General features: G+C 38.7%; 1 protein-coding gene across 1 annotated transcript in view; it reads right to left on the bottom strand.

The window, feature by feature from the left end:
* The window catches only part of CAP (Cbl-associated protein), a 205,044-nt gene that overhangs the window by 37,485 nt on the left and 144,293 nt on the right, over positions 1 to 23,266 (bottom strand). The window contains exons 13-25 of the mRNA XM_017909794.1: positions 21,209 to 21,411; positions 20,410 to 20,605; positions 19,983 to 20,081; positions 19,558 to 19,697; positions 18,849 to 18,921; positions 18,199 to 18,234; positions 15,528 to 15,672; positions 15,259 to 15,364; positions 12,824 to 12,856; positions 11,793 to 11,903; positions 8,920 to 8,966; positions 8,043 to 8,215; positions 928 to 6,057 (exon numbers count right to left, since the gene is read on the bottom strand). Coding sequence (XP_017765283.1) covers positions 928 to 6,057; positions 8,043 to 8,215; positions 8,920 to 8,966; positions 11,793 to 11,903; positions 12,824 to 12,856; positions 15,259 to 15,364; positions 15,528 to 15,672; positions 18,199 to 18,234; positions 18,849 to 18,921; positions 19,558 to 19,697; positions 19,983 to 20,081; positions 20,410 to 20,605; positions 21,209 to 21,411 — 6,492 coding nt within the window. The remainder of the gene's footprint in view (positions 1 to 927; positions 6,058 to 8,042; positions 8,216 to 8,919; positions 8,967 to 11,792; positions 11,904 to 12,823; positions 12,857 to 15,258; positions 15,365 to 15,527; positions 15,673 to 18,198; positions 18,235 to 18,848; positions 18,922 to 19,557; positions 19,698 to 19,982; positions 20,082 to 20,409; positions 20,606 to 21,208; positions 21,412 to 23,266) is intronic.

Below are 23,266 nucleotides of genomic sequence, written 5' to 3'. Positions count from 1 at the left end.
AAAAAAAAGGAAAATAATAATTAGCCGCACTACGATTACCATGAAACAATAATCACTCAGCAATGTGGGTTCACTGTGAACATTCAACGCTGTCACGGGTTAATGGGACGCACTCCTGATAGGCATCGATCGATATTGGTGTCCCGGAACGGACCATGTTTCCAATTTTTTCAACGATGCGTTAGAAAGGATCAGATTGTATTTTGGAAGAGATTACACGAGGGTTGTAACAGGCGAGTGGAAGGGTGAATAGTGTTTCGGTCTCAGGAACTTGCCACTTTCTTTAATATTCTTCTGTAGGAAGGTGAAGTCTTGCTCCCCTGACTCGAAGTCTTTGGGAGCTTCAAATTTGTATAGCGATTCGCAAACGACGTTAAACCGAATATTTAAAGTGATACGAGTTGTTGCTTAAAAGACAAAAGTAAATTTAGAAGAATTTAGATCAATAGTTAAGAATAAAAAATTAATAAAAGCATTTTGCGAGGAGATGTTACTGTCTAAGTATCTGATAGACACTGCTCCAATTGAGTGGCAGAAAACAAGATAACTCTCATTGAAACGTTTATTACAGAAGAATAAAAATCTCCGGATATTGGTTATATCGAAATTCGCAAACTGTTTTTGCTATTTGCAATTCAAGGATATTCAAGAACTCTATAATCCCGAGTAGTCATAGAAACAAGGGCACTGCAAAATCCAACTAACGTCTATATAATAGTTCTAAATAATAATTCACGTTCGTGTGAATGATTCTTTACTCCGTTATTATTCGCGTCACTTCGAACAATGAACTCAAGATGGCGATTTCCGGTAGCCGATCTAAAGAGACAAAGAGAACGCTATCGATTAACCATAGAGGATCATAGGTCAAAGTACGTAGAAGAGAACCGAGATACGATGAATTTTAACAGTTATGAAAATTCAGACCTTCGAAAGTGACGGTAGGTCGAGCAGTGTAGATCGGAATCGGTGACCACCATGACGTGGCTTTTCGTCGTACCGTTGGCGAAGGAGGCGGAGGAGGTGGTTGGTACCTAAACCTCGGCCTATGTTTATCAGGATCGAACGGTTGGTTGGCAAAACCGTCAGACTGTTTCAAGATCGACGACGGACCTTTCGACGAACCGCATCGTACCTTCCCCACCACTTTACTCCCCTCGTTAATCCCCGTTTTCGTCTCAACGGTGCTCATCCCACTCCTCGATGAGGATTGTCTGCCAGCGAGGTCTGGCGGCGAGGACAACGAACGCATGTTATCTCGTCGACTGGGGTACCTGTGAGCCACCCACCGACCTGCCAGATAAGGAGCGATATCTCGTAGCTCGTGCACATCCGGCGACGAGGTGAACATCTCGCCCAGAATAGAGGTCCTTTGGCTAGCGAACTTCTCGAACTTCTTCCTCATGCGACCAACAGGTTTCCTTGCTTCCAGCTCTTTGGTTTCAGCCTTCCTGGCTACCGCGCTGGTAGCAGTGGACGTAGTAGCCAATGAATCCTTCAGCTCGGCCGTTTTGCTGATAACGTCGATGTGAGGCATGGCCAGGTCTTCTCGTCTCAGAGGAACACGTGGGATCGGTGGAGACTCGCCCCTGCGACGAGCCCTTCCTCTGCGGGGTTCGTACTTGCGGCGCAACCAGGCCACGTCCGCGAACTCGTGAGGTTTCAGTTTCCCCTCGTCCACCTTCCTCAGAATACACCTCGCCAGCTCTGGGTCGCTCTGAAATCTCTTTGGTGCTGGGACCACCTTTACTCTGCCTCCGCGAAGATCCTCGGCACTCTCGAACCTGGCCCTGAGTCTTCTCACCGTGCCATTCTTCACTAGCTTCAAATAGGCCCGCCAGTACTTGTCCGGGTCAGGCGAAGAGCTACGCAGCCAGATGCTTTCCAGACTGCACGATGAATTCGATCGCGTCGTTGCACGACACGGACTGACGCTGTGAGGCCTATCGTATTCACGGTCGCGTGAACAAGAGTGGAGCGAGGTTCGCGTGCCGGTATCCGCTTCGCGAGCAGGGCTACTTCCTTTTCTCTTGTCCACTATTTCTCTAGGTGAGATGGACCGTGTCCTGCACCCTGACAAGGGCAAGGTCGTGTATTTCGCGCTCTCCGTTTCGCCGAACAATTCCCTTAGGTCAGCGAAGCTTTGCGAGGAGGAAAGTCTTCCTGGTTTCGTCTTCGTTCTCGTCTGATCCTTTCTGCCACGGTCAAAATCTACTTCCTTCTTGTCGACGTTCTCGAAGAACTCTATCTTAGCTGGGACGTCCTGTGATTCTATGTTTCGTTGGATCACTGTCCTCACGGATGTCTCGGAGCTTTCAGTTGTACTGTCCCTTTCGCTGCCGGAATTGGCGCCTGCTGCTTTCGTCTGACTCGTAGGGTCTGGTATTGCTATTGCCAGAAGAGGTGGTTTCCTCGACCACTCCTCCAGAACATTCTCCACTCGCTGTCTGTCTGACGGACTGTTGTTGTTTGGAGTCAGAACCAGCAAGAAATCGTTCTTCTCTTTGCTTCTCGAGGAATCTTCGGTGCATGGTGTTTCCAGGGAGTAGCAGCTCCTCGGTGATGTGCTGGTTACGCTAGATGCTGTCGAAGAACGAAATACCTTCGGTATTTTCTTGGCAGCCAGAGCAGCTGCTATGCTACCTCGAGTCTCGCGTGGAGCCAGCGGCATCGATAATCTTCTCTGGGACACCTTGTCCAGAACTTCTCTGCCCAGCGTCACGGAGAGCCTCTTCTTCTCTAATTCGCTCATAGGCGGAGGGGTGGCTACGGATCTGTCGGATTCGCACCTTTCCACGCTTTTACCTTGGCTGAAAGAGTCACTCCTCTTCAACGTCGATTCTGGACGATCACCGAATGATTTTTCATCACACGGAGAGGCGTCTGGCGTGATCATAGAGTGACATCGTACGTGAAGGCCTTTCCCATCTTCTCGGACATTATCGGCTGACTCGACCGGGGGTGGAACCACGATCTCGTACTTCGACAGAGACTCGCGTTTATCGGGGTCCTCTGCCTTTTCTTCGCGTTGTTCCGTGGGTTCGGGGTCTACTTTCGAGGACGTAGAAGGTGTAGATCTTTGCAGATTATCGCTACCATAAATCTCGTTCAATTGTTTCTTCAAAGTGGCCACTTGCTCGATCGACAAACTGCTCCAAAATTTTTTACTGCCTCCGAGGCTTCTCTGCAGCGACGGATGATCCAAGTGATCCGAGGATTTCTCGTTATCAGCTCCCCTTGCCTTTCTCTGCATCGTACTCGCCACGTTTATTACGGACGTGCCACGCCAAAGCGGTTTATAGATGTCCTTGCGCGACAGTATGTCTCTCCTTCTCGAAGACTCCAATTCGCTACCTTCGGCTTGCAGCTTCTTGAAATGTTGAATAATATTCTCAACCGACCGTTCTTTGCATCTTAAGCTGCAATCACCGTGCCATTTGAACTTACTGATGTCCTTGGTACTAAACAAAAAGTCCTTATCCTTCTGAACAGCTCTTAGTTTCCCGTAAAGAGTACTGAACTCGAGCTCAGCCTTTTCCTGTGATCTCACTCTCTTCCACCTGTCGTAATCTATAATTTCTTCGTTTTTCATCCTCGGTCGTAGATCGTTAGAGGAGAACGTCCTCTCCAATTCGCCCAATCGTTCAAGACTCGAATAGAAATCGTGCAGCTCTTTATACCTCTCGGATCTTCTTCTATCGTGCAACATCTCCAAAACATACTGATGGTACTCTTCGCGATCGACTGGTGACGTGCAAAGAGAATTCGTGCTTCTGGTCAGAGACAAATTAGATCCAAACCTTGATCTTGATCCCTGCAGCTCTTCCGCTTCGCCAGCACTTCTGGCTCTAACCTTCTTCACGACGATCGTGCTAGGAGCGTCGGATCTTTCCTGTTTCAAGGAACGTATGCGTCGACAGGCTGGAGACCTAATTGGAGACGAAGAGGAAGTGCGCGAAGATGAACGCTTCGAGTCCGAACATTCCGACAGCGTCTTCAATGGTGGTTCGCTCAAGCTTCTCTCCTTCGGGCGCTCTTTTATCAAGTCCGGACTTGGATCGCGTAGCATCGTCGACGATCCAAAGTCTTCGATGCCCAGGAGACTGTCGAACTTGCTGACCTTTTGGAACACGGACCTGCCAGGCCAGCTGACACCGTATGGACTTGAACTCCTGGAAGATATACTCTCTCGTTCCCAGTTTCTGAACTTCGAGTTCGACACAGGACGCTTGTGGGCCAAGTAGATGCTAAGGGACTTTAGAGAAGGCTCGGATTTGCTGCCTTCTCTGATGTTCTCTTGATATATTCTGGCTCGTTCACTAACTATGGACCTCCTGCAGGGAACGTTTTCACTGGAGACCGTCGTAGAACTGGATCTCAGAAAGAGATTCTGGAAAAAGGTATCGGAACGCGTAACTTCGTGATGTCTCTTGATTTCTTCTATCGTTAACGCTGATGGCTGTTTGTCCAGTTTGCAAGTCCTCTGTTTGATGTTGGGCTCCTCGTTCTCGATGTTACTCTTCCTAATACGTTCACTTTTCGAATCATTCGTATGTCCATTCGCGAACTTCCTAGCCTTCGTAGCCCCTCCATTTTTATCTTTCCTCAATTTTTTCTTACCTTCCATTTTCTTGCTATCCGAATCAGGATCGATTTTTATCGTTTCCGGCTTCTGTATCGGAGACTTTAGAACGGTGTGAGATCTCTGCCTCTTCTTCTTACTCGAATCGCTAATCGCCTCAGAAGAAGACGTGAACTCCCTGCTAGACCCTATTTTATCGGGTTGCCTGACTATTGTTCTCGGTTTCTTAGCGTCTGTCAATACTGCCCTGCGTAGAACTGATGGAGAAGACGTAGTCGAAGAGGACTTCAACGAAGAAGCTATTGACTTTCCTGCTAAAGTCGGGTCTCCTGGTTTCCTTAAAATCTCTTGTCCCTTCGACGACACTGTCACCACCACCCTCAGAGATTTATCTTGCGGACTCTTCTGCTTTCCATTAGTCAGGGCCGAGGAATACATCATCGTCGAGCTCTTGACCATGGTTCCCGATGGCAGGATAGTCGTGTGAACGTCTTTGCTACCTTTTTCTTTGCACCTCAGCTGGTGCTTCCTACTCTCCACGGAAGATAGGTCAACGGATGACCTGGCGAGTCTTCTAGACGATTCTTCCTGTTCCTTCCTCGTCAATCGACTCCTAACGTTAGTCTTCTTCGAACAAGTCACGGAATTACCCAGTCCATTTCCAGTGTGCAACTTCTCCTTTGATTTCGCCAAGGTAGGAGCCATATACCTCGGAGTCATCTTCACGGTGGGAGATGATTTGCCGTCCAGTCCACGTTTCGCGTCGGACTTGATCGAATATTCGTAACCAGTTCTCCAAGCGGAAGAAGTATCGGCGCAAACTCTACTTCTACCTCTGTCCGTCGAGAAACTTGAACTTTTCGCAGCTGTGTCGGGCAAACTTTGCGACAGACACGACTCAGATTTCTTCTTGCTCAACGGCGCAGACACCGCGCTGCAAACTTTCGATCGAGTCTGGACAGGACTATTAGAGGACGTTCGAAACAGCGTGGACGACTGCAAGCTTTCTCTACTCTTTCTGTACCTGTCCAGGTTACTGCACAGCCGTTCCCTCAGCGAGCCTACGTTAGACACGTCCTCCGCGAAGCACTGCTTATGTCTCGACCTGAAGGATTGAATGCTGCTCGTAGCTAGATGTTTGCTATTCGAAGCGTACATTCTGAGGGTTCTGCTGTTTCTGGAGGACTGTCTTCTCGGCGGAGACGGTGGTCTCGCCGGTGAAATCGCGCTAGAGATCGTTCTACCGTTCGGACTGTTCAGACCTAGCAGATTCTGATTATCTCTCAGAGATTTCGATTTCGCGATAGTCGATCGAACGTCCATTTTCTTGGTCGTTGCACACTGGCTGGTCAACGATCTTTTCTGTCGCGATAAAGTCGTCGACGACGTGGTAGAGGAAGCAGAGGCGTTTTTCCGGTGTACACGGATCCGTGTCAAAGTGGGCGAGATAGGGAAATACTCGACCCCCGTGTCGTCTGTGGACAAAGTGTTGATTGGTTGCTTTGTTCGCGTGCTCGTTCGCGGATTGCGTGCCGTTCGTGGAACCCTCTCACCAAAAATTTTGAAGAAAATAGTCTCTTTGAAGCTGGTGATGCTGCTTTGGTTCTATTTTAGTATACTCTTATTGGATTTTTCTTTTTTTTTTTTTTTTTTTTTTTTTTCTTTTATGGAGTTTTAATCCAGCGCAGCGTGAACATCGGAAAGGTCTTCTCGGTGGTGGTACTGCTTGTGCATCGTATTACGGGGAAAATTAAATCGCACACCAATATCGATAGATGCCCGAGGAGAGGCGGTGCGGTGAATAACTTAGAGGACTACATGGAAGGAGGATGATTGCGAGAAAAATAGGTATTGCGTTGAAGCTGGACAAGTTGGCTGGCACAACTAACAAATTATCGTTGCGAGTCATGCTGTGTGCCCTACGCTCGATGCATTATTCAAGCAGGATGAAGTTCGAGTTCGTCAGCGGCTGGTATTAAATCGTTTCGCGCGGTGATTAGAAATCGTCCGGGCAACGTGGAAACGCGATTACGTAACGGTTACGTTAGAAAGATTCGAAATGGCCGAGAAATAACGTTCACGTAACCCGTGCAAAGCGATAACAAGCTGTTGCGAGCGGATGATAAGCCGGGCTACAAATGCTCTGACGCGCGAGTCGACCGTTTCTACCAGCGAAATAGGGTTCACGCGTCAAGGACCAATTCGCGTTATCAAGGGTTCTATGTTAATAACTCGCTACGCGCGTAAACTCGACGAACTACGTGGATAATTGCGTACTCACGATGGTCTCGAATGTTTCGTTCGACGATGGAACGATGGAACGATGAAATTATGGAATGACAAAACGATGAAACGATCGAGGGATATCTAGAAGAAATTTTCGCGGTAACAAGCAACGCAGAGGTCTTTAAATCGTTTAGGGTAGGGCTGGGTTCGAACGGTGTTCTTTAATTCCCGAAACTTTGTACGATTTCGTAACTTTGGAAATTCTCGAAATTTGTTGCCAGAAATATCGATCATGTTTTCTACGTGAAATATTTTATTTCGAGGACTGAAATTTGGACGAAATTTTTGGATAAATTTTTACTATACAAACGATTTTGCCATTGGGCACTAATAAATATTTTATTATATTATTTGATGTAACTCGAATGGTAAATGAGAGACAATAATAGACGTATTATTATTATTTAAGTAACAATACGTTATTTTAAAAAAGATCAATGATTTTACAATGGAATAAAAAAATTAGTATAGTCTTGTCGAAATTTATCCACTGTAAACGTAGCCTTATTTAATAACACTGATATGCGAATTCGTTTTGAAATTGGTCTATTTCTTTTCTTTCTTTCCTTTTCTTGCAACGTATAGTGCCAATTATAATGAAAAGTCTTTCAGACAATGCGAATAGTAGCATCAAGGGACAATTTTCTCTCTTCTACACACAGTGCTTTTATATCTGCTTTTAATTGGATTTCGAGAATTTCGAGTCAGGGAAAAAGTACAAAATTTCAAATTCCAAAAAACGAAAAATTCTCTGGTAGCGATTAATTCCGAGACCGCGGGTAACCCATCCCTAATTTAAAGGGTATAAATATGCAGGTGATTCGTAAATACTAAGAACGTCATGCTTGAAGGCGCAAAAAGGGTGTAGTTTTCTAGCCGAAGCTACGAGATAAAACGTGAGTTCAGTGACACGACAACGACCATGCATAGACTTAGCAGAGACACAGCTGTCGTTAGTAATTGGGCAAACGAGACACAAGAACTCAGGCGCAATCTTACACACTCATGCCTACTTGGACAAGATAAAACACCAAAAAACAGACGAAGAAAAGAAGAGGAAAGTGTTCGTGGAAAATGCGATAATAAAATAAAATGCGATAAAAAGAAAATATATACAGGTAGCTTTATAATAGTTGGAAAATCAAAACTCAAATTGACGTGTTTGGTGACTTACCCTTCGGTCGTTCTGGGGCTGGTTTACGAAGGCCATGAAGGGGCACGTCACCACCGCTCTGCACGGTTTTATAGGCCAATCTTTGCTCGAGTTGACTCAACGGGCTGATGTCTTCCGTCTTGCGACGGAACACCAGGGTAGAATCGCTTTCGTATCCTGATTCTTTCAGAGCACTGTACACCGAGAAATTTTATTTTACACTCTACTATTATGCAATGATACATAATTGTAATATTGGAGTATTATAGTGGTATTACAGTTTCGTTTCATTTAGAATCACTATTAAATTATTACTACAACTGGAAGATTTCATGTTCATATTTATAATCGCTATGATATCTACTATATGTTCCTTTTCTCTTTTTTAACTTAAAGGTACCTCATTCGAATATTTATATTTCATTATTATTATAACCAATCTTTCATTTATCAACTACTTCTATTGAATATTACTGAACCATAAATAATTACATTTTTATTACATTTCTATTTTAATATTATACCTAATATTATTATATTTTATCACCGTAACACTAGAAATTTCAATAAAAAAGTAAAATATTCGAAACATTTATAATCTCGTTTATACGCGATTAAAAATTCAATCAAACAACTTGACACTAAACCCACCACGACTTAAAAAGCTATCTTCAATCTTTGCATAAAAAATTCCTCGTCTTCCAATATACGTACAACCAATTTATCGGTAATTTCTTTTATTCTATTTTCTTTATTCCTTTTTTCTCAGTTTTTCCTTTTTTTCTTTTTTTTTCATTTCATCGGCCGTGATAGGCTTAGTATTAAATAATTAAAAACGGAAAGATCAACACGATAAAAGCTAGAAACGTGCTTCGAACTAAATTATAAATTCACTCACTGTGTCATGTACGGTTTCACTGGACGACTGTTGCGCTGATCGAAAGGCTGAAAAGCAAAAGATCCCGTTTATTAATCTCGTCGAAGCTCGTGCATAATTTCTGTACATGTACGTCATGCTTTTCGTGTTCTTTCATCGACCTGACTGACTCGAGATCGCGATAGCTTTACAACGAGGATGAAAATATTTAATCGACAACTTTTTCGCGTGTACACAAAACCGCGAGGTAACCGATAGTGTGACCACAAAACATCGAGTAGCAGTTGCACAATTCATGCTACATTCGGCTAATGCTAAGCGTAAATTAACAATGAGGAACGCAAACGAGCAGATGAAATGCCACTGGGGTAACATGGTCGTGGAATATTCAGAAGAGAAGAGGCAGAGAAAGGTAAATTTTTAAAGAAAGTACATCGACAGTGGAAACAATGAGAGAAAATGGTAAACATAAAGAGAAGAGGCTATTTCGGTTCCGTGTACCACAAGGTTTGCAAATGATACTTGAATAATAAAATAAAGATGATCGAATAAAACAGATGGGGTGAGTTTTGCAATGTAAAGAAAGTTTGGATAATTGACAATAATTGAAATTTACCGTACTTTGATTTTATTAAAACTAACTATAGTTACGTTAAAATTTCAAACAGGATATTTATATTTGATTAAAATTTGATGAAAATCTAAAATGAATCGATCGATTTGCATTTAAATAATTTTTGTTTTATTCGTAATATATAAATTTTGTAAATATTGTAAGTAAAAGTAAAAATACTGACTTCTATTATTTTGTTTTATTATCAAGATATTTATCGTTAAATAAATTAGTTTGTTTCAGAACTGAATATGTAGCCTTCATAGTTTCTAAAAGTTTGAAATTTTTAGGAAAAATAATCTCCAAAGTTTTAATACAATATCATAGAACTGATTCTAATATATCAATTTTTACCATTGTATAGTCGTTTAAGATATTAGATTCGAGTAAAAAATTCATCGACATGTAGGATGAAACGATGAATGCAGTGGTCCGACAAGTCAGAGATAATCCGTGTCCTAATCCCGGTTTGAAAATCCGATTGAACGATATTTTCTCTTTTCACATATTTCAAAAGTATTATTTTGTTCTCTTCGTTTCTGCGTTGCATCGAATTTTGGATTTCTTTCGTAAAAACTATACCATTTTCCTCAAATGCTAAATTAAAAATTTGTAAATTCGTCAAAGCGACTAAGATCGAAATAAATTAAATTTAAATGAAAATTTATGTATAATACAATTATATTAACCATTAATTGGCAGAATTCTACAGAGAATGAATTAGAAAAAGTATATAAAATAATAAAAGTGCAAAACACGTTAAAGTATAATGTATAATATATTAAACACTACTGAATTGAGAAACTAATACTACTTTATCAGTTGTAATATTGAAACTACATTTTACATCTAATATAAAAGTGAAATTATCTACATTATGAATTATTTTCCCCTAATTTTATTTAAAATTTAATACATATCAAGATTTTAATAGAATATTATTAATATACATACTGACATACTTTTATACAAAATATATATATATATATAGGTAATTGAGATATATCTAGATTTTTCAACTATATATTGCTACCAGAAATGAAATTTTCCGATACCTACAACCTTTAAAATAATTTACACAAATTTAATTCCACGCCTAACACAATTTACAATTTGCCAAACAAAAATTCCCTGTATAACCCGCATTTAAACCAACAATATAAAAACAAACTACATAACCAATAATTAAATCTCCTAGAAAGCTACTTACAAAAAGTAAATAAAAGACCCACGTTCTTCCTTCTCGACTATCGAGGACAGACATATAAGTACTTCCAACAGCCAGCGTCACTTCCGAATCAACTATTTACAAACTTTACTACAGCAGTGGTCTCTGGTGGTCGTGAAAGTCCCCCAAGAAATCTCAGACCACGCATAGAATCGTGCCCCGGCTACATCTCGAAAAATAACAGACCATTCCTGCCAGATATCGAATCGTAAACTCGAGCAAAACTTCTCAAGGACGAGTAAACGCGACAAGGGGAGCGAAGACCAGCGTGGTTAGCCGAAATTTACAGACAAGCAGGTAGAAGACGCGCAAAAGAATGAGAGAAACAGACAGCCATAAGACAAATAGGAGAAAAAATGAAAGAAAGAGAAAAAAGAAGAGAAGAAAAAGAGTCGAGTAACAGAGGGACAACGTCATCGTGCAGCTCTACTTGTCGACGATGTTGCAGCCTCTAACCCGTGAAACAGCCGACGTCTGAGCGTTGGCGGTGAGAAGAGAAGGTGTCGTTGATGATGGTGACGAGAGCATAATGTGATTGGTGCTGGAAATAGAAGAAGACGTAGAAGAAGAAGAAGTGGGCGAGACACGTTGGTGATGGTGATGATGGTGGTGGTGGTGATGGTGGTGATGGTGACGATGACGATGCTGTTCGTCGCCGGTAGCCTGTAGGAGCGTCGACCTGACAGAGGCCGATCTATCGCCGATCGGCGAGCTCGATCGGCGCAAGCAACGATCCGGTAGCACGAAGCTCTTGGATCTTCCTTCCAGCATGCCAGCGTGCCAACCACAGTCGGCAGCAGCCCGTTCAAGAGGTCGCACGATCCTATCTTTCGAATCGTCCTTGCTACCTTTCATCGACCCGATCGTCCGCTCTGTCGACCGATCGAGAGTCCCGGACCTAGCATAGTCGAGCACGTTCATGCTCGACCATTGCTTCGAGCCGGTCTGAGGTTTCGCGTTGCGTATACCGTGCTGCGAGCTTTCGTCCACGCTTGGACGAGCTTTCGGGACGACCTCGAGGGTTTTCGAGCTGCTGACCGCTGATACCCTTACATTGTGACTGCTCTCCGGTCTGTAGGAGAGACTCAGAGCTCGGTGGCTCAGCTGCGCGTCCCGCAGATCCTCCATTCCTGTACCCTGAGGACGTCCATTCTCGTTCAACCACTGTCCCGTTGTTTAGCGATGTTGTTTCGCGTTGTTGTACAGTCGTCGTCGTCGTTGTCGTGGATGTTGGTGGTGGTATTGGGTCGTTGTCAGCGACATCGTCCAAGGACCAGGGGAAGACGAGTAATCCGGGACCGTCCAAGGTGCACACGAACGGACACGATACGCAAACACCAAAGAGACACACACACACACATGGACATCGATCACGATACATGTAGGTTATCGTGGATGGAAGAGATCTTCGACAATCGAATTGGAAGGTTCTAGTCGATTTTCATCGAACATCGGGACGATAGGAGCGAGAGAGAGGCTCGATTGGATAGAAATCTATGAGTCGTTAGTTGGGTTCTCATGCATGGTTCATCGCGTGCGTTTCTTGCTAGGTGCACAGGGGTCTCCATTATACTGAGACACGGAAAGCCAATTGTTAGACTACTTGGAGCTGTTAGTTCGAAAGAGTACACATGAAACGACAACAGACAAACGAAAAACAGGTGGTTTCGAATACTGATTGTCTTGTCCAGATGTGTTCCGGAATTTCGTACAAGGAATTTTGGGTGGGTGATTTTGAATACGAGGATGATAGTCGTGGTTGGTGTTAGCTGAGTGTTTCGTAGATCGGGAATAAAATTTTGTCGAATTGGACTGATATATGAATTAATTTCGGATTTAAGCAGAGATAGAACGGTTTTATTCGTTTTGCACGAACTTGTCGTTTATCGAACGATTTTTAGCGAAGACTGCTTGGATTCGAATTTAATTTAGAGGTTGAATCGTTGGCATTGACCGTGCAAGTTATCTAGAATAATAGGAGTCCGAATAAATAGGGATCGATATCGGAGAGCGAGACGAGTGGAGGAAAAGTGGAGTTGGTCCTTACTTAACTAAGATAATAAATAAAAAAAAAAATGGCGTACCCCGTCAAATATGTCCATGACCTCGTCCCACCACTAGAAACACAGAATTAAATATAGCGTTAATCTCTGCGCTAATCGCGTGAGGTTAATATGATATAAAAATTGAAGAAAATAAATAACTGAACCATGTATTCTTTATGCGACTGCTTTTCGTCTGAAACTCTGCTTTTATCAATACCACTCTTAGCATTGGCCAAATCGGACACCTAAGAAGCTTGCTAATTATTTTTATTTATTTCTACATTTTCTAAAAACTATATTAAATTACATCTTTCAATTTTTACCTAGAGAATTATATTATTCTCATATGGGACAAAATTTTTGTCTAAGATTCTAATGACAGGATTGGAGTGTACTGTAAAATGCAGTTTTCTAAAAAAATTCAGAGTTCTTTAAATTTATTCCTCAACTCATACGTATACTTCAAAAGTCATTATTTTTCAGGAGACTAAATTTTTTAAAATCAAGAAATATTCAAGGGTGGCTCGGATTTTAATAATTGACCTTCGTACGAGGCATATCAAATTACCTATGACGGACACTGGATTAAAATCACTGAATTTGAAAAATATTTTAAAAAATTTCCTCGATAAAAATTCGACTCCTCCAATTATTCTTTAATCAGAAATCTCATACAACTTTCAAACGAAAAGCAGGTCACCGGTCTGATCACTAAAAGCAGCGCTACTGAAGCTAATGGAAAAGAAAAAAAAGATATAGATAAAATAGAAAAAAAATAAATAAAAATAAAAAAGAAAGAATATAAAGAAATTAACACGAGTACGATAAAATATCGAGAAGCATGGACGAGATTGCGTGCGCTCGATACCTCTGAACACATGGAAATGTTTTTCGCTGGAAAGAAACGTGACGTGACGTTCCATCGTGAGCGAAAGAACGTGTCACGCGGCAACAAAAGAAGCTTCGAATGAAAATCAAGTAAGAAAAAGAAGTGTTTCACTTCGAAAACTGATTTCAATCGTTCGATTAATCGTTACCTTCCTTCTCGTCCGTGTGACAGAAGTCGGCTAGAAGCAAAGCCATTTCAAACGATCAAGTTCGAGACACACTGTGTTCGGGAAGCTTCTACTTACGTACCGTGCGTATCGTCGTTCGATCAAGTGGCGGCAAGAATCGCATTTGTTATGCGTTAATCAAGCGTCACTTCGATCAGAATTCGCGAGAAAGCACGCGGCGCGAGACTTTCAGCCTAACTGGTCGTCTAATCAATTTTGTGAGACTAGGTACTGCTTCTTCACAGAGAAAGGATACCATAATCCAATAGCTCATTTATCCCTTTTCTCCTTTTCCGAAATAAGCTTTCAATTTTTTGGCAGATAATTGGGCGGATATAAAAACGGAAAAAATATTTATTTTTGAAAATGTAAAAATTATTGGCATTTCCTAATGTTTGTGATCATTTTTAGCATTTTTTATACCAGCTAAGAGTTTCTTCCAGATTTTTGAAATATCGCATCTGAAGATCCTAATTTAAGATGTGTTTTCTTTAATTAGAATTTGGCTCACTCGAAATACTCTTTTCTCAGGTAATTATTGAAATAGCAACAAATTCAATTAAGTGTGAATAAATAACTTAATGTGGTAGTAATTTAGACGGATTAATTACGTATTTCAACGAACAGAATATTTGCATTTGTGTAAATATATTATGTCAACTGACATATTACATATCAACAGATATATTAAATAGGTTTATCAATATACGCTAATAAAATAAATGTAGCCGAACAATTAATAATTATTAACCGTTTACAGAGAGATTGACAAATGTTTAATAAACAATTCACATAAATTTTTTAATAATTCCTTTAATAATTTTTTAATAATCCTCCTCTTGTTAGTACAAATCCCGTTTATTTCTCAAACTATGAAAAGCAGCGAGTAAAATAAGAGTGAATTAAACTTAAATAAAATTTAATTAAAGTTAACAATGGAAAACAGATTTCCTTTGAAACAAAAACTGATATTGACAAAACGAAAAAGTCAATCAATTATTAACTGTCTATAAGAATGTTTGATACATTTTTGACACGGGATATTTCATTAAAAAATATATGAAATTTTAATCAGAAAATTTTATCACGATATACGATATCAATTTTATTTTCATCGAGCCAATATGTAATTTTCTCTTTGACATCAAATATTTGCAAATATTGCATAAACTAATTGATCCTCGATTACTGCCCCATTATCTTCATAATTGTAATTGGAAATTTGCTCAAAAATTTAATACGTATACAATCGATATATCCTTTCTCTGTTATCTGATCAAGATATTCGTATTTTGCAGAATAATTTTCATCAAGGTAACTATTGTGAAATTTTAATATGGGGTGTTCTCAAAGGAAATTCATATCAAAAAATAGGGTTGCAGAGGTGGACTATTATTTTAAGAACATTCATTTGCATACCTCCTTAGCTTCCTTTTCGGCAATCGAAGATCGTCCAGGTTCGTAGTCTTCGATGCGGCCAGGTTGATTTTTATAAATATCTGTACTGTATTTCAATGTGCCATTTCTGAAACGAAAAACGAAAATTCATATAAAATATTCATTCTTGCTTATTATCTGTATATATGAATACTTTAATTGATTTTGGATCAATGAAATTGATTTAGGTAGCTTTGGGACACCCTGTATATCGAAGGAAATTATTCATAAATCACGATTCGTTCCCTTACTTTCTAGGCATAGTCGACGTGGAAAAATCATTTTCCTTGTTACGTAGACGCCGACGACTGTCGAGCGTGGCAGAACGATCCGAGTACAAACGATGTTCAGGTTCGCTTAAATATCCACTGCCACTTCCGTAACCGTATCTCGTCCCTATAAAAGAAGACATTTTCGATTCATTAGCAAGTGAATTCATGGTTCCATGCGTCGGACGTGTTAAAAATTCTACCCGTTCATCCGTCACCGGCAAAAAGAAAAAAAGAAATATGTACACGCATTTGGCAATAAAAATTTCGCACTAATGAAATTTTCAGTGCACTTCGCGAAGCTTGTGTTACTCGTCGTAAATCTTCACCATCGATGGTTTTAATGGGTAAGTAGTGCACGATGTTAAATTGCATTTAATAAATTGATTAAATTGATTAAATTGATTAAATTGCACGGTGACAAATCGCAAATTTTTCGTTGAAATTTTTACAAATTTGCTTTATGTATAATATATTTCGTTTTACTTGCAAATCTTATTGCAATAACACATGGTATGAAAAATAAATTCATGGAGGCAGAATGTTGTTACAATTATCATCAATTAACTCGATACAACGTTCGGTCTTTATTTCACATCCAACATTATGATTCTGTTTTAAATTCTCTACAGAAATAATCATCGTTGTTAAAATATTATTGTTAAAAATTGAACAGTTGATGTGACGTGTAAATAAAAGAATTTCAAGATAGAACTATAGAGAAAAGATGAATATATTAGGGAACAAAATTAGTACTGCTAATAAAATTAAATAGAATTAAATAATTTGTAATTTCGAATTGCACGAATAATTAAAAATTAAATGCAGTGAAACCACGATTAATTGCACACCTGCTCTTACAACATAATTTTCTCGACATGAATACATGAAAAATACATGAAAAATATGTTGTAGAATTATTCGAGAAATGCTTTATGAAATTAGCAGTTGATTATTAAATTATTAAAATAAACAGGAGTCTGCGTTAAATTGCAATTTTCTTTGTCCTGCAGTAGAATTAAATATTTTCGAAAATTAATTGCAGTAATTGATGTAGTTAAGTATAATTGAAACAACAGATAGATATAAGAAAAGTATAACATTGTTTGGTCGTTGTGGAGGATTCTAAAGGCCTCCTCTTTCAAAGGGAGCTTTTTCTTCAGAGAAAATTCCAGTACCCTGCAGCTCACGTATATCGACAAAGAAGAAGGAAAATTAAATAATGCAGCCTTGGGATTTTACTCCTTGTGAATCTAACGAAGGTCAGAACATACCCGTAACGAAGTTTCACCTTTTAGATCCTTTTACACATTTTTACCTTCTAAAATAAAAGTCAAAGATATCAAAGGTAACAGAATAGCAGAGGACTACCTTCACGAGATTAACCTCTCAAAATTAAATTTTTATGATTAATTTATTTCAATAAAATAATTATCGAGCCGGCAATTTGAACAGGGTCGTTTTAAGAGAAACGATATACTGCAAATAAAATGTACCGTACAAGTATGCAAAGTTATTGCGAAAGATTTATACGTGGAATCGTAACAATTTTACGAATATTTCATGCATAAAATAGAACTCGGGCTAAAATTTTAAATTTACAGCGTAGAATCACATATTAATCTTTTTGGAAAATAATATCAAGTTTCACGATGTAGCGAGTTAATTAATAGTTTATCGATAGTGTATTCTAACTCGTGCAAAAACATTTATCGACTATTTACAAACAGAGTTAAAAATGTATCGCAAATTTAATAATTTAATAATTTCAAATATTCAGGTCGCAAATTTCGTTTATGGAAGCTATAAACTGAAAATTTACTATTAACAAAAATAACTTCCTATTTCCAAATATAATTTTAAAAAGATATGAAAATGGAGGAAGCATATCGATAAATATCAATAAAATAAGAAGAATTAATGAAACAGAATAGATTAATCCTTTGCACTCGACGACTTTTTCGTTACAGAAAAATAGTAATTCAAAGACTTTCTGTCATAGAGTCGACGATATTTTTAAAATGGTAAATGAGAAATCATATGCAAATTAAGACATAGAATTATTTTTCTTCGACAATCCACACATCGTTAGGTAATTTTAAATTTGATATGTTAATTAACGTCGATCTTTAGAATCTGATTAAACGGTGACTGAGAGTCACCTCTCGAGTGAAAAGGGTTAACAGATATAGAAATTATTCCAACAGGGAAAATAATAAGCATAGAAACGCGAAAATCGACGGATAAACGTTTTTACACGATTCAGGGGCCAGCTTAATAAGACGGTTAATAAGACGGGCGTAATAAGACATTAAATAAAGACGGGAGCACTCGCAGCACACGATCCTCGTGTATCGATTGGATCAGTTATTGTTACTTTCACGCACTGGCGATTAGCATGGTTAAAACCGATCGTGTATAGTTACACATCGTGTTACGTAAAATTCGTCAACACGTTCGACAGACAGTGTGAAATGCCATCGATAACACCAGTTGTTAACAGGACAGAGAGAACGCGCGTGTTTCCGGTGTTAAAACAGCGAAATCGACCGAAGAAGAAGGCCATTAACGCGACGTGTTAATTTCTAAGCTGCTTTATCGTGTTAGTGTTTCTTTTAGATCGTAATTCGTTCGATTTGGACCGTGTATTCACCTCTTCTTTGTTTGTAACGAATGGTTACGTAGTCATCTGAAAATGAGATTAAGTATTAATCTCACGATTTTATCTTTTCTTTTTTTTTTTTTAATTATTAAGTTGCTTATTTCCAGAATTGGGATTTCTATTTCAAGTTTTCACGATAAATTTTCCACTCTAATTCTTCCTATTTTAATTTTTAATATTTTATTACTTGAGCAGAGAGTTCAATATGTGGGTTACTTCTTGGTATTAATAGGTTGCTGTATTTATAGATATAAATATTTAAATTCAAAAATTGCAATTTTTAGAAAGTAGAAAGCATGTTCTAATATTACAAGATTACAAAGAGATATGATCACGAGGGAAAATAGAAAGCGATTAAATCGAGACATTATTCGCAAAATCGCAATACTGAATGAGTGCATCACACGAAATTAGTTGAAAAAACTAGAGAGAAATTTGTTGATTATATCGAAAAAAAAAGAACGAGATTATTCAGACTAATTTAAATATTATAACAATATTTCACTAGTTAGAATGAAAATTAAAAAAGAGAGAATATGAGCAAAATACTGCCGAGCATTCTGGTAATATTAATTGCTATCACAATATTCGATTATATCATTAAGCGACGAAGCTATGCATTATTTGCCACACAAACTCACCGCTTCTGTCTGCACGATGCAACGAGTCGTACATTTTCTTATACCATTTTGTCTGATTATTCTCCTTGACTTCCTAAAATATTTCATTTCTTTTTACAAATGCAAACGTGAACGAAATCCACTAATTGAAAAATAAAATTCTACAATTTTTAGAAATTCTAAATATTATTTTGTTATGTCAAACAATTGCTTTTAAAAGATATATATATATATAAGTTCTAAGTATTTGCAGAAAATGATTTTGTAAATGTGTGTTATATGCCAACGTAGTAACTAAATGTTATGTAAGTATTATGATAAATTAGTTTTTAGACTGTATTACTGAAATTTTGAAATTTATGATTTAATCCCATACTGTAAGACAAAGACTTTAGTGCCTATACAATACATAGAATTAATGCAGCCTGTTAACTGTTTAATTTCATGATTAAAACTTCCTATATTCAAGAACCTACAAATTTCTTGAAAAGAAAAAATTTCTGTCAAATCGACATTAATTCGTGTGATAAAATAAAGAAAATTGAATTATTGCGTCCAAAATATTAATAATCTAACGAGTTAATTTTTCATTTCCAGTTAGCAGGTAAGCACTAAAGTTTCCCAACGATACAGTCAAGGATCAATACCGAATTAGAAAAAGAAATCTCACAACCAGTCGAAACCTGATGTTAATGAGCCTAAAGCTTCGAGTAACTCTTGACAAACCTACCGATCTCAAAACAAGAGGGATACCGTCCTTAGACGTTGGGCCAATACCCTCGAATTTTCGAGGACCCAAGTCGGCCATCTTCTTCGGTGGTTCATTTTCCGTTTCCGGCTCGCTCTCGTATTCTTTCTTCACGGTGTAGACTAAGCGAACATCAGTATAATTTCACAATGCGGCAACCGTGGATCTACTTACGCGATAACTCTGTCGAATACTAGCTCTTAAAGGACGGTTCGCCGCGTCGCGTACGCATAACCTCAAAATCAATTTGCGTCCCTCTGGCGGCGCTCACTGCGACTAGACTACGCCTCGAAAAGTAGTTCACGCGTGGGTCCACGGTGCGAAGATTACGAACGAAACTCGAGTCACGAGCGCGGTGCACATTATAAAATATTCAACGGTTATGGATCTATGAAAAATGTACTCACTGATTTCACCCGGATTAATTATCGGCTTTTCGTCGCTTGGCGGACGTTTTACCGTTTCGCTTTCCTCTAGGTAAGCCGCTCCTTTCGGTAACTGTCCCTCTAAAATTGCACACAGTAATGACTATTTTGGTACAGTTTCGTGGTCGTAGTTGAAGAAGAGGGGTGGTCTATTGAACCGAAGTAATCACAGTCGGAAGGTAATAACGATGAAGTTTTTAGTACGTGGTTCAGAGGTTTCTAGAGGGAAATTAATATCGAGGTTGGAAGCAACATTGTAATATTTCATTCTGGGATATTTTAGTACGTGTGAATTATTTGTTATTCCGCTTCTGTTAATCCAAGTGATATCTTCGTCATTAAAAATAGCATTTCGTGACTATTTTTTGTTTATATCAATTTATTCCTTACGTGCAAGTTTGTCTCTCACCTCTCGCTTTCTGAAGCAGTGTTATAGTTGGATTCTGCGCACGTGGCAGACGAGGCGTTGAACTTAATGAATTTAATCCTTGCGACGGTGCTGAGTGCGAATTGACAATTCGCAAACTACTGCTCTCATAACTACTTCGTAACGTTTCTTTCTTTTCCACATCCGACTCCCAAGGTGGTGGAGCTTCCTGTGTAATCTGACAAACGATGTAAACAGGAATTAACCGGCAATAATAATCGAATCAATATCCTTAAAAAACAAAGAGCTACTGAATATTCTAAAAATAATATTTCCTTTTGCAAAAATCAGAGAATTCTTTCCTGACATCGTAAATAATAACAGACGTGAAATAAATCATGCACCCAAGCACGAGTTCCGACGACCAATAATATTTACTGAATATCCCAAAAATAAAATTTTCCTGTTTAAAGATCACAGAATTTATTTCTGACATCATAAACAATAAGACACGTGAAATAAATCTTGCACCCACACACGAGTTCCAGCAACCAATAATATTTATCGAATTAATACTCGCAAGAGACAGAGAATTGGTAAAAGAAGAAAATCGGCAAAATAAAAGAGAACAATTGAACTGAAAATTAAAGCTGTTCATAAAATCACAGAGTTTTAACATCGCAAACAATAACACCCGTGAAATAAATGGTCCCAAGCAGCGCTCTGTTTCGATTGCTTCAGCGTTCGCACCCCGCATCTTTGTCGGGGCGGAAACTTTAATAGCCCCTCTAAATTTTACGGTCGCACGGAATGGATCGTAGTGTAAGTCTTGATAACTTACTTCTTGCTGCGCTGGCTTTTTTCGACTCAGAATGGGGCTTTCGAATTGCACGGGTCGAAATTCCTTTTTCTCAGGAACTGGGCTAGCTCCGGCGCTGGAAGGCGTCCAGATAGGAGGGATTCCAGCATCTTTTTGAAACTCTTTTCGTTCAGGGCTCGGTTGCTTCGGGGGTGGCGGTGGCTCGCTTCCAGGTGACCAAACGCCTGACGAGAAATATTCCTTCGGTTAAACTGTGGCCATCGACGTTTACCAATTGTTGTTATTTAATTCGGCAACAATTTGTATTAGTAACGGAAACGTTGGACACTCAAACGCTGTGTTATTACATTTGTCGTATTAATATAATTAATTATCGGGTTTAAAAATAACATGTACTTTGTTATAAGCAATTACTACAATTATAGCAATTAAGCAATTACACATTGTAACATAATATACATTTTGTGTTACAATATTGTAGTATGAAAATGTATATAGAGCTGTATCTAGTGAAAATATTGTGTATTTTGTAATATATTTATTTGCATTGCATCCGTTTCTAATAATCGCAACTGAACAAATTTATTTCCTAATTTACAAATAAATAAGTTTAAAAAAACATTGTACCCCAATTTCCACCACAGTTCACCCTGTATCTTTATTATATGCCAATACAAGAAAAGGGAACAGGAAATTCTTTAAATAGAAGAAACGTAGTAACAAATCTAGAAACAAAGCCAACGTCAACACCATTTTCTATAGACCTTCGATTCATCTTCCATTTTATTTCCTTACTCAACACAACGGGCTAAAGCTCTCGCTGTTTTGGTTCGGCAATGATCGAATCGAACGTCGAATTTCTAGTAAACAATATAGTAGTCTAAGTCGGACTCGAGAAAGGAACGTTAGGTTCTGTAGAAACAGGGCAGATGGTCGAGACACGTGAAGTGAACTGAATCAACGATTCCGGATTCGTAAGAAGCTTGCTAATCTTGGCCCGCGGAGGCGTATTACATAAAGAATCGTTCTTTTCGCCACCGATTTCTCGCTCCATTACGTGAACCGAGCCCAGAAAAGGGCGGAAGCAATTTTTGGGCCTGCACGCTGCCGACGATAATTATCCCCTTGTTCGTTCCCCACGTGCAATTTCGAAATGGTCATTAACTATCCGTGCTCTGTTCCAAAGAGCTTGGCCCTGTTCTGCGACACATCGCGGTTTCAGATATCCACGGAATGATGAGATACAGGCGTCTTTGAGACGGACAGACTTTTCTGTTATATAAATTTTGATTGGTATGAAAACTGGTAAATAATTGTGATAATTATGTGGTTATTTTATATACAAGAGACGTTACAGCGAATATAGTGGTTAGAGTATGAGATTTGTTTGTGGTTTTAATAGCTATTTACTGAGATTTTATTTAGGTATTCAGTATTTAAGCTTAGGATATTAGGGTGTCATATTTATTAATATCCAAGGTTAGTTTAAGGATTAATACTTAGGTTTTAATATTTAAGTATTGAATACATGCGTATCAAATTAAATACTATATCAAATATTAAACAATTTTGTAGCAAATTAAGTATTAAATACTTCATTAAAAACTAAGTCCTTCTGTGTAAAATTAAATATTGCATTAAGTATTAAATGATCAAGTATGAAGAATTTATTATTCTAAACAAATTGGACTAATTTGTCTTTTACGGTATATATATGACAAGATTATACACACGTATACGAAATTCAATTTAAAAATGTAAAGATAAAAGTTCTATAAATTAAAACACAAATTTAAAACAGCTTTTTATTTTAAATTTTGTTTCTCTTCGACTATGATATTTCGAAACGTTTAATTTAAGAAGACTATCTTGGATGCTATGAATCATCAAATAGGTTACGTCCATGTATATGTATATGTATAGGCGTAAAATGTTATTTAGGTTGGCAGAAACATTATAGTTCAAGAAGTTGCAGTTCATTACCTTTATATAAATTACTATTCAAAAGAAATCAATAATATTTTTGCATTGATCTATATTTTAATAATATAGCATTGTACAATATAAAAATAATATTTG

Source organism: Eufriesea mexicana, unplaced genomic scaffold, assembly GCF_001483705.2.
Source record: "Eufriesea mexicana isolate 0111107269 unplaced genomic scaffold, ASM148370v2 scaffold22879, whole genome shotgun sequence".
Classification (NCBI taxonomy): Eukaryota; Metazoa; Arthropoda; class Insecta; order Hymenoptera; family Apidae; genus Eufriesea; species Eufriesea mexicana.
This window is presented reverse-complemented; position numbering and strand designations above follow the sequence as displayed.